Source organism: Nanorana parkeri, unplaced genomic scaffold, assembly GCF_000935625.1.
Source record: "Nanorana parkeri isolate BGI_ZX_2015 unplaced genomic scaffold, ASM93562v1 scaffold14, whole genome shotgun sequence".
NCBI classification, from domain to species: domain Eukaryota; kingdom Metazoa; phylum Chordata; class Amphibia; order Anura; family Dicroglossidae; genus Nanorana; species Nanorana parkeri.
The window spans coordinates 615797-628007 of NW_017306282.1; the positions used below are offsets into that span (position 1 = coordinate 615797).

Below are 12211 nucleotides of genomic sequence, written 5' to 3' on the forward strand. Positions count from 1 at the left end.
ACATACAGTATATTAATATTTATTCTTTTGAGGCACTGGTTGGCAGGATTGTAGATGGTGTATATCTGTCACCTAGGTTTTTCACCTACACATGGTAGGGGCTTCAGGGTTTATGACTGATGTTGATAAAAAAGATTTGTTGTATTCTTAGAATTGTATTAAGTAATTATCTCGGTTCTGAAGCCAGGTGGCCTTCTAGAGCTTTGGGTGGGATACAGCCTGCACTCAGGGCCGGATTTGCTCTCTCTGCTGCCCAAAGCCAGGTTCCTCAATGCGCCCCCCTCCCCGCCAAACTCTCCCCCAATTGAGAATGGCAACCAGATGCTTGCCCGAGCAGGGCTAAATGTAGAAAACTACCCGCTCGACGGCTGTGCTGCTCCTCTGCTCCTGCCGCCCTGAGGCCAGGCCTCGGTGGCCTTGTCGGAAATGCGGCCCTGCCTGCACTCCAAGCCCACATCTTACCTGGAAGCCAGAGCTCGTGGTTTGTCTAAGCTGTGCACAACTCTTTATATATATGAGCTAAATGATGCTCTCTCTTGTGCTGTGAGAGCCTGCTGCTGTGTGAAACAGCTGACTGCTGACAGAACACTAAAAAGGTACAGGTGTTGCCTGTTTGTTTTAGGGAACCCACTTGAGGAAATTAAGGCTTTAGTTAGTGGCTTAGATGATCAGATGTTTTGTTTTATGCTATGGACTTGCTGTACAAAACCTTCCTGCATTGAAACTATACTTGTTCACAGCCTTGCTGAATAAACCTGCTTGGATTGCTGCTAGGCATTCCTCTCTTATTCATGGTTTAATGCTGCCGATACCAGTGGAGCCTGTCCTCCATACAACTTGGTGGAGGATGCGGGCAGCACCTTACAGTGATAGTCACCTAACATTGAACAGAAAAAAGGAGCTTGTTAAACAGTTCACATTGGCAAATGCTGACCAGCAAGAGGTGAACCGCCTAATCTCCCAGCAGATGTAAAATGTAAAGCTGAACTTCTGGCAGATAGAAAAAACACACAAAATAAGTCAGCTATGAATTTATTTGCATGTTCCCAATCACAAACTGTAGATGAATGTTCACAGTGCAGTGCCTTGTGCTGAGAGACTGTTAAGCTACCTTCCATTGTAGAACTAGGAGTGTGCAGTTGTGCGGGCTCTAACCATAAAGTGTAAGTCCACTTTCTCTCAAAATGTGAGAAAATTAACTTACCAACTCTGCCACGTCTCCCTGCCCCCGCTTTTCATACATGTACACTGCAAACGATAGATCATGCAATTCTCACAAGTTGATTGGTCACTGGTCAATGAACACAGCTTAATGTGTGTGTCTCCTCTTATATAAGTTTTTCCTTTTTGATATATTAAATATTCCATTGAAAGCACTATTTGATATCTGTTGGGTAAGTGCAAACAATACCTGTTCTTCTTGTAAGAAACTCTTCTCTTTTACTGTGTTATCCCAAGGAGTCTTATCAGCCCTTCCTGTTCTTTTTTGGACTACTAAATACTTCCCTCCTATGTTGTGGAGATGAGGAGCGAGGTGTTCTGTAGTTCAGTAAAAGACAGTTGGGCAGGGCCGACACCATTGCTTGTGATTTCAGTCCAGAAAAAGGTACATGCTATCAGTCCACAAGAGGAAATCAAGAGTTGAGTGCATTTATGGCAGATCAGGTGTGTTAAATATGCCATTGAAAGCATTGTGCTTTATCTGTTCCATAAGTGCAAAAAAAATAAAAAAATACCAGTTGATCTTGTAAGAAACTCAGAGCTGCCCTGTATCCTCTTCACTTTTCCCATGTTATTTCAAGAAGTCTTATCAGTCCTTTGTTCTATTGTGGACTACAAAATACTTCACTCTTATGTTGTGGAGGGAAGCATTTTGCAGTCCATAATAAAAACAGAAAAGAAACAAGGTGCTGTGTATTTCAGCAAAAGACAACGGGACAGGGCTGACACCATTTCTTGTCATTTCAGACCATAAAAGGTACATAATGTCAGCCCACAACAGGCACTCAGGAGCCGAGTTAATTTCTGGCAGCTCAAAAGGCTTTTTTTTGTACTTGCAGGGTCTTTAAAGGGATAAAATATGGTAAATGCTACAGTTAATAGTAATGTTCATGCATTGCAGGGGTTCACTGCAAATGCTTTTTTGTTTTAGATTTTGCCCAGAATTAGGCTTTTACCAGGCTGAGCCACTGCCCAAGAATAGGTATGTGTGTTCCTACTTTACACACTGCATGCTGGTTCTGGGTCAGTGACTAACTAAGCAGAGCAGTAAGAATCAAAATGACAGCCCTGGAGCCTGCACCTTCAAAAACAAGTTAGCAATATTTGTATCCTTGCAGATTCCTTTTGAAGCAAAGAAAACATGCAAGCATTGCCAACAGCAACCAATCAGGTTCTTTCTTTCTTCATCAGAAAAATTACAGCTGGAATCTGATGGCTGTAAGCAGTTTTCGTGCATGAGCGTCACTGGACTGAGGCGATGCATGTTTAACGGTAGTAACATTCCTATTGTCCTGATGCAACTTCCGTTATAACATTGATGAATGGCATTTGGAAGGCTGAATAATCTGGTGAATTGAAGCAGTGAATCTGTGTCTCTGGAGGCAGCAGGGCTCTGACTCACCCGCCTGCTTCCAGCATAAGGCAGGTTTCCTACTCTCTGTCGCACAAAAGGCATTTGTATTCCTCCTGTAATCGTCTCGCTGTGACGCTCCCTCACCTTGAGTGGTTTAGCGGAGCATTTACGCAATGACAAATTATTTCATATTCCCTCTATGCAACCGGCCCCACTGCAGTGTTTTGATGTTTAATGAAGCAAACTGGAGATTGGGGATGTTATGGTAATGCTTTTATCTCATTGTGAATGATAATACAGCAGTGCAAAACAGGGCCCTGCATTGTGCGCCATGTAACGCATTCAGAACCATTACTATGGTCTTTTAAAATGAAGAGGGAGCAGAAAAGTTTGATCATTTTAAACAGCTGGCTATAGCTGTTACATACAAGTGTTCGGGTGGCTATGGAGCTACCCGATCACTTGTATGGGTGCAAGGCAGTGCAGCTATCATGGGCTGCAATGTCTTCCGTCTGGGCCAGCTGCCGTAGCCGGTCACTGCTTCATAAGCTTCTTTAGGGGTCCTTAGGTGACATTTGGGGTCTCATAGATCCCTAATGTCTCCAGAAAGAGGACCTGTCACTGTATATGTGCTATCACCACACATCTTACATATCACTCCAAACGCTTCTTATTAAAATTGATGTAAATGTTGTTTAGATTTAGATTGTAAACCCTGAGCTGACAAGGATTGGTATTAATGATTACCCGTATTCTGTATAGACCTGCCCTATATACCAGCACTATATAAATACAGAAAATAGTATTTTCAGCTAATCGCCTGCAGAACACAAATCAGACTTCAGCTGTCCATACACCTATAGATTATCGTCAGATGTTCTATGGTCAGATGGAAAAATGGCAACAGATTCCTCAATCTACACTAAACTGTGTGGATGGAGGAATCTCCCACTGGGCCAAGCTTCAGTATCTTGCTAGGTCGCCCCCGCTGGCTCTTAAAACACCAGAACAATGTCTGCATCCAATCAGATTGTTCAGGTATTTTTGACAGCCAGCGGGGCCAACCAGCAAGATACTGAAGCTTGGCCCAGTGGGATATCCTCCATCCACACAGTTTAGTGTAGATGGAGGGATCTGTTGCACTTTTTGCATCTGACCATAGAAAGTCTGTAGATAATCTATAGGTGTATGGCCATCTTAAGAGTGGGAGGCTCTGTACCATCATGCTTTACTAATGTAAGGACCTTGCCTTAAGCTGGAGTGTCCTAATTCAACTTAGCGTGATTTATAGCTAGGCTGTAACCAGCCTGATCTATATTTATATTTTCTGGGCTCTGCATGTTCTTCTCAACTTAGTATGTTGATTGTTTCTGCCTGACTGTACAGGAGGTTACAATATTTGCAATCGCTTAGTTCCAAATATTTCTCTGGACCAACCAATTGCTGAGGTCTTTATTAATTTCTGTGGATTGGAGAGAGAAAATATGTTTGGAGCACCTTTCCAGAGGTTTCTTTCTTTCCCTCCTGGGCCTCTGTCTGGAGTAGGGTTACCACCTGTCCAGGATTCACCCGGACAGTCCGGGTTTTGAATGCAGTGTCTGGGTTTCACCGCTTGAAGCAAAGGTGGCAACCCTAGTCTGGAGAGGATTCACTATAGACTGTTCCCATCAATTTTGGCCTTGCCTCAGCTGAAGGATTGTGCTGGAGGCCTAGGACTTTAGCTGCCCTGCTGGAGGGTGTTTATACAGAGAGAGCTGGGCAAGAAAATGGCTGTCTGGAGGGAACATCTGCAGGGAATTTTCTTTGCTGAAGAACCTTGCAGAGGAGCTAGGTAGAATGTACTGCTGGACATTGCAAGAAGGATTTATTGCCCATGAACAAAAGGTACCTGTGACTGCAATCTGGTGACCTGAATTTGACATGTGCTCCAAGTGCACGTCAAATGCGGGAAAACAATGCTCTTCTACAGAACCAATGAGAGCATCATTTTCCCAGACAGTCAATGTTGTCCACAGCCATAGTGGACAAATTATGGCAGAATTCTAAAACCAGTCAAATTTAGTAGTCAGAGGCACTTTTTAGAAACTGAGGAACATGTGCATCCACTGACAACAAAAGAAAAGGTCCAAAAGTGTTTTATGACATGTATAATTTTTAGGTTATCTGGTCACGAGGTTTGGGGAATGCAGATGGGAGGTGATGGATCCAAAGATCAATGGTGTGTCAAAGGACACAGTAGTGACATTGTGACTCATAGGAGAAACCACAGCTCCCAACAGGGGACACGCTATCCTACACAGAATTGTTGCTTAGCTGTATTTTACTTGCTGCTCGCTGGGAAGTATTCATTATGCTTCTACGGTGGGTTGCCGGTTTCATTTTGTTGTCCCAGCAGCAGGGTTACTGTGTAATAGCAGGATACTAGATTCTTGAGGAATAGCAAAAAACAGAGACCTCACCTTATTTGCTGCATCCATAAATTTCACTCCTTTGTAAGAAACTGTTAGAATAATTGTGGGGACCTTCTTCATTTGCTCTGTTGACTTCTGGAAGATATAAATGACACAAATACACGTTTATGCCAAAGAAAGAAGACTGTATCAGCTGTGGTCAAATAATAATAGTCCACCAGGGGCCAGTCCACCTACAAATGTTTTCTAATTGTAGACTTGGCTTATAAGGTTTTTTGTTTTTTTAAATGTATTTAATGGGTATCTAAAGACACATTTTTTTCTAGTGTTGGATAGATTAGGTAAGGGTTATTATTATTATTATTATTATTATTATAATACAGGATTTATAAAGCGCCAACAGTTTGCGCAGCGCTTTACAATATAAGGAAGGCATTATAATTACAATACAATTCAAGGCAAGATGTTGCCAGGTTATTTTTATTTTTTTGACATCGCTGTACCATTGGTGAACTTTCCCTTCACTTCTTGTACCAGAGACACAACAGGAAGTTAATAGAAATCCCCAAAGGGAGGGTAATTCCCCTCTTAGAGAGTTATCCCAGAACAGGTGTCTGCATTGGGAAATCTCCCCTAACCTCTTGTTCTGGGGACAGCTCAAAAATGATGGACTTCCTCTCACTTTCTTTCTCAGTGACAATGGTACAAACAGAGGGATAAATCTCCCTGGCAGGGACATACTGTATAAAGCATTAAAAACTTCACAGAGGGTGATACCCTTCCCCACTCTATCCAAAATTTAAAAAAAGAAGGTTTTGCAGAAATACACCTTCAATTCCATGAATAGAATAAAACCTGTATATGAATATATATTACTTCTCTAATTATCTTTTTTTAAGAGAGCGGGGGTAAGAGGTGGGCGGGTGCTTTGGGATTTCGATGCAGTGCTAATCACCTCACATTACCATCTCACTCACATGCAGCTCTGCCGCTTATTGGCTGGTTCCCAGGTGTGGGGGGAGTGGAGAGCGGCTGCAGTGCTAATCAACTTAGTTTACCATAGAGGTGACCAGCGGACACACACGCAGTGCTGCTGCGTACTGGCTAGTTCCCAGGAGGGGAGGAGATGAGGACGGCTGCAGTGCCTGTGTCCCAGCCGGCAATTGTCTGTCTAATACTCTTCAAAGCCAGCTGAAAACTCCATGCACCAGCCAATGAAGCATCACACCTTTGACCCTCAAATGACCCCTCCATCTATACCCCTGCACACGGGGCTAAAAAGTGCTGAGAGATTGCAAGGAAGACTTGGGGATAAAGAAGACCTGGGACTTAACTAAATATGTCATTGGGATCATTTTCTGCCATAACCTACTCTATCCCCTCATGAAGTAAGCAAATGGTATCCTGTACGTGTACCGTAGTTAGCACTTAAATTCAAGCAATTTTATGATGTTTGGCAAAGATGTTTAAGTACAAAAGCACTGATCTCGATCACAAGAGGAGTATCAATGCTAACACATTTGGAGTACTCTCTGCCATAACCTGCCCTTTCTCCATCACCCCTTAAAAAATCCCTTTCACTGCTCTTTGCTGTGTCCCCATCTTCAAAATGATCTCTTCTCAGTCCCCATCACCCCGTTAAATATCCATTTTACTCCCCTGCGCTGTCCTTATCACTCAATTTTCTGTTCTTGCTTCAGGCACAAAAAGACACAAAAAGGAGCTAGCTACGGCTCTGCTTAAACCCATCTTAAATGCAAAAATGTTTTTCCTTGAGGGCATTGTACAACATGTCGCATTTACTTATTTACTTTGCTTCTGAGTCTTACACCCATGTACTGTAACCCAACATTTCCTGGGGCTCCAGTTGAAAAATCTCCCCACATAGCTTCCTAATTATTTTCCTAACCACATTATAGCCTTACTGCTCCTACTATAACAGCAGAGTTCTTTATCTATAAGTAAATTAAAAATACATATTATGTATTTTGAGATCTCCTTGCCATTTCCACGACAGCTGTGGAGATTTGGGAGCTCAGAGTGAATATTGCTATTTAAATTTTCGGCAAAGTAACAGGATCCCTTTGCTGAAGGAATTCAAGTCTGCTGTGCTTACCTCCCATAGGACTTTGTTTTGTTGTGCTGCCAGGCCGCAACACATTCTTGTGTAGGTTTCAGCTTTCTGAATAAGCCAAAATCTACAAAGGGCTATGGCATACCTCCCAACTTTCTGAGATGAGAAAGAGGAACACCTTCTAGCACAGTCTATTTGGACAATGGACACACCCCTTCCACCAGACTTTTTATCAGAAAAGTGATTGGTTAAACCCCATATATGTTTGTTTTTTTCACCATTACTTTTCCTTTATATTGGCTATATTGGTTAAACAGAACTTTTTCATAGATATCTGTACATCAGACCAAAAATGGGACAGCTAAGAAGGAAAGAAGGACAGAGGGATTTGAATTCAAATGAGGAACAGTTAGGAGGTATGGCTATGGACACTTGACTATGCTATGGCTCGTCGAATTACCTCTCAAACCCCAGGAGCTGCATTGTGTTGAGGTGGACCTAGGGAGTAGGCTTCATGGTGTGTTTGTGGGTTGGTGTCGGGGGTGGTAGGAACTTAAGCAAACATCCGCTGGAGTCCCCATAAATTAATTTAATTTTATGGGTGATTCAACATGGTTTATTCTTGGCATACGTATCAATAAGTAAAGTGTCAGTGAGTGCCGATACCTGAACCTTCCACAGAGCACATACCAACACAAGCAACACCAAGGAGTTTGTTCAACAAACTTTTGCTAATATTTAAGTGCAGTACCCTATAGCATCCAATCAGACTTAACAATGCTGAAGTCGCAAAGTACAAAATGGATTATAATTGACTGTTCTTGATTACTGTCCTTAAAGTGGGCTTTTCAGTAACATGTCTGCATGAATACATTTCTGGCATGTCACAAAAAACACCATTAGTCTATATTTTTTAAAAAGCTCTTATTATTAAAAGTAGTCCTTGAGGTCTAGTCTGGAGAATCTGCCTAGGCTAAAATTATGTAATCAGTCAGCTGCAGGCAGGAGAAAGTATTTCCTTTCCCTCAGTGATCAGACCGCAACATTGCAACTGTAAGGTAACAACTGCTTTTGTGCATGCGCATGGTCTCGTTTCCATGTGACTTGTGTGTTCAACAGGAAGTGCGTGTGAAAACGTGCTCACCTCGAGCGCACAGAAGTGATCCTTCTCCCTCTAATGGATTGGCCTATATAAACAAGCCTGCAACATCCTTAGTTGCTAGATGATCTTCAGCAAAATTCCTGTGTGCCAGCTACTCTGTTTAATTACCTGTTTCCTGTGCCTGACCCGGATTGTTCCTGACTACTCCTGATCGCTGCCTGTCTCCTGACCTCAGCCTGTTTACTAGACTTTGCCTCTGACTTCTGTTTTGTACTTCTTTGCCCAGCTGGTTTGGCTCCTTGGCTTCCCTTGACCACGCTCTGTCTTCTGCTCTGGTACCCTGCTGTACGCTCGGCTTGACCTTGGCTTAGTTTGACCCGATCCTGATTCTGGACTTCCATTCCAGCACAGTGTCTGCATCATCATTGGCACTCATGCTACTCGCGGTCACTCACCTTCTGACTCCATGTTCAGGGGTGAGGGACACGAGCCACAAAGGAAGCCTCCTTATCTACTGGTCTGCAACCAGGTACGTGATAGTATCATCCAGCCATGTCCAGAGACAGAGAGCAGTACTTCCATCTTGGATACTGTTTGCCAGCAAATAGCCTCTCTAACCCAGACTGTGAAACTTTTACAAGAAGGCTATTTCCAGCTTGAAGGTGTATGACAGCCATTGCTGCCTCATATTCTCCCGCTCCAGGCCCTCGGCAGCCAGAGTCTTCTGCTTTAATCCCTGCCTCAACCGTGCCTGTTCCAGAACCTTGTGTACCCACACAGGAGCGGTTTTCCGGAGACAAACATAAGTTCTGTGCGTTTAGAAACGCTTTTAGATTGTATATTTCTCTGCAGCCTCGCACGTTTGCTTCAGAATACACCAAAGTGGGATTCGTTGTTGCCCTACTCACAGGAGAACCCCAGTCCTGGGCCCACCACTTGCTGGAGCAAGAGAGTCCGGTCCTGAACACCCTCGTTTCCCTCTTCGAAGCCATGGCTCAACTCTATAATGAACCCCAACGATCTTCCACCGCAGAGTCTGTCCTTCACTCCCTCCAGCAGGGTCATCGCCCAGTTGAGGACTACGTGGCCGAATTCCATAAATGGGGAGCAGATATGTACTTGAATGACGCAGCCCTCCGTCACCAATTTCGTTTAGGCCTATCAGAAACTCTCAAGGATGAGCTCTCTCTAATGTAGGAAATCCCAATTTCCTTGAAGAGCTCATCCACCTAAACATCCAACTTGATAGGAGGATCCGAGAAAGACGGATGGAGAGAGCTGGTGCTATTCACCCCACCTGGGTGTTGCCTCGTGTTCCTGTTGCACCCTGTGCTCCTTCTCCAGAATCCTTGGCCGCATTTCCCACCTTAGAAAGTGAACCCATGCAAAGTTTGCCTTGTATGTTTCCCACTATCTCCTGAAGAATGCCAGCATCGCAGACATAAGAACCTCTGCCTATACTGTGGAGAACAAGGTCACGTCCTACGAGGTTGCCTGGTCCAACCCAATTGTTTACATCTCTCATCTTCGCTTCTAGTTGCTATAATTGTCACGGTCTGCGACCGGGGCACACAAAATGACAAAAAGTAACGTGCAAAAAATGGTGTCTGTGCGTTAACAGGGACGCACTAGAGGCGCAGGTTCTAAGAAGGGCCAGGTGTTCGACAGAGCCTCTAATGGTGAGGATGATTGGCTGCTGGACACCTTCCAGGTTGCGGCCCTCTAGCATGCCCACACAGACATAAAGATTAGTGGCAGCACCGAGGTGCTGGATGCATCAGCAGACAGGGTTGAAGCATATACACAGCCACACGAGTAGGCACAGGTGCAAGGACTCACTTGAAGAAGCTGATGATCAATCCAATGCAGGACGTACAGGATCTCGCTGTGAGGAAGAGGGAATCCAGACTCACAGGAGACAAGGTAGGTGGTGGGCAACCGCAGGGATTACAGAGCCAAGAAATAAACAGGAAGTCCGACTGGGTGAAAAGACACGTTGCTCGAACGGCACGGAACAAGTGAGCTGGACTTTTAATGGAGAGGTTCAGAGTGGATTGGCAGGAAGCCAAGCAGCTCAGACAGGAGGTAAAACCCGGCGCCGGATCCTCACACAGGGAAGTGTGACAGTAATAAAGAAAGACTTACACATGTCACTCTTCCACTTTCTCTGCAGATGTCGGGAAGAACTACCCAAGTGGTAGCAGCCATAATTGATTCTGGTGCATGTAATTGTTTCATGGAGAAGAACTTTGCTCTTAGTCATCAAATTCCTTTACAATCCAGAGTACAGCCCTTGGCCATCCAATTAGCGGACGGGTCTAATCCCAATTCTGGCCCCATCACCCAGGAAACCTGTCCTCTACTTACATTGCATCAGGAATACCTACGTTTTGATATTATTTCCTCTCCTCCTGTCATTTTGTGAATTCCATAGTTGTAGCCCCTAATAAATTGGGATATTGGGACTTTAACCTTCTCTTCTCCATACCGCCACCAGCATTGCATCCCAAAAGAGACTCTTTTAGGAGTGCAACAGGAACCAGCTGCTACACAATTTGTCCCATCTGAATACCATGAATTTATTAACGTTTTTGACAAGAGGAAAAAAGACTCACTACCATCACATCGCCCCTATAAATGCCCAATTTTTTTTAAAGGTTATGCTTATGACTGCCCAATTTAATTGTTGTCTGGCTGGGATATTCTTTGATGAAAAGAAAGATCACTCACTCCGCCCCTGCATCGATTAAGAGTTAAATAAAATTACAGTGAAGAATCGATATCTTTTGCCCATAGTACCAGAACTCTTCCAACGTTTTAGATCTGCTAGAATCTTCACTAAGTAAGATCTTAGCAGGGCCTTTTATAATTTTGCCCGCTCAAAGTTTTTTACTGCTGGAAGTCGCTTTAGTGTCCAGCTCAAACAGAGTTCTTCTAAAGAAGCTCTTCCATCAGGATTTAATATGCAAGAAAGAGAGTCACAAGCAAGTCACAAGGTGAGAGGTTGCACCAAGTGGATGACCTGTGTCAGACATTGGCAAACACAATCATTATCAGCATCAAACAATGTCTCATTAAACAAAGTAGATGCTGACCCTGAGTGATGCCTGAATAAAGACGGTACCATCCCTCTGTAGAGAAAAGTAGATGAAAACATTGTCAGGCAGAGTAGTGTGATCTCTATGAGAGGTAATTTTTATACTTACACATTACTTACCTTGCATGCATATGTCTGTTCTAGATGACACATACATTAGATCAGCGTGTCTCAACCTTTTTTTAGTCACGGCACCCTTTAAAAGTATGCAAAATCTTGAGGCACCCGAGTCTAAAATGTCATAGATTTTAAGGGCGCCCCCACACAAAAAAAAAAAGGGGTCTAACATCAGAGTTCTTTTTTTATATCAGGAGCCCCCTTCACATCAGTCTTCATTCCCACCATCATATGACAGTCCCACTACCACAAAATTGTGAGCTCCCCTGAGGTGGCCAGAAAACACACCAGGATGCCATGGTTGAGAAAGGCTGCATTAGATGACAGGTGCTCATAGTTCTGTAAGTTAATGAGATCCCCGTCCCCCAACCTTACTACAAAAAATGTATTGGTTACTGATATGATAACAAGCTTCTAAACTACAAAAAAAGGTATGAACATAGTTGTTCTGTTCATGGGGTCACCCCCATATGCTTTTCTATCATGGTACACTCACTACACAGACATTCACAGTATGGCGACTACCCTGAAAAGTTGTTAAAGTTTTTCTCAGCAAATCAAAACTTCTTCTGTTTAAACTATATTCAAGTTATCTGAATAATGTAGACTCTGAGCTGCTAAAAAAGTAAAAAGAAATATAAAAAAAAGCTTATAAAAAGAAAATTTAAATAAAGCAGATAAGCACTTAGCAGTGAACAAAGACAACGGCAGTTCTGAATGGAGCTACATCTTTAATGCACAAGGACTAATCAAGATCATTGTCAGAATTAATCTTTGAAAAGAAAAACAGAACCCTCCAGAGGTTTATATTATAGGATGAGATGTAGTCACCTGC

General features: G+C 43.3%; 1 protein-coding gene across 6 annotated transcripts in view; it reads right to left on the reverse strand.

The window, feature by feature from the left end:
• The window catches only part of ANKS1B (ankyrin repeat and sterile alpha motif domain containing 1B), a 54117-nt gene that overhangs the window by 4779 nt on the left and 37127 nt on the right, over positions 1-12211 (reverse strand). For all 6 annotated transcript variants that reach the window (XM_018558217.1, XM_018558233.1, XM_018558203.1 and 3 more), the window contains one exon: positions 5035-5121. In XM_018558217.1, the coding sequence (XP_018413719.1) occupies positions 5035-5121 (87 nt within the window). The remainder of the gene's footprint in view (positions 1-5034; positions 5122-12211) is intronic.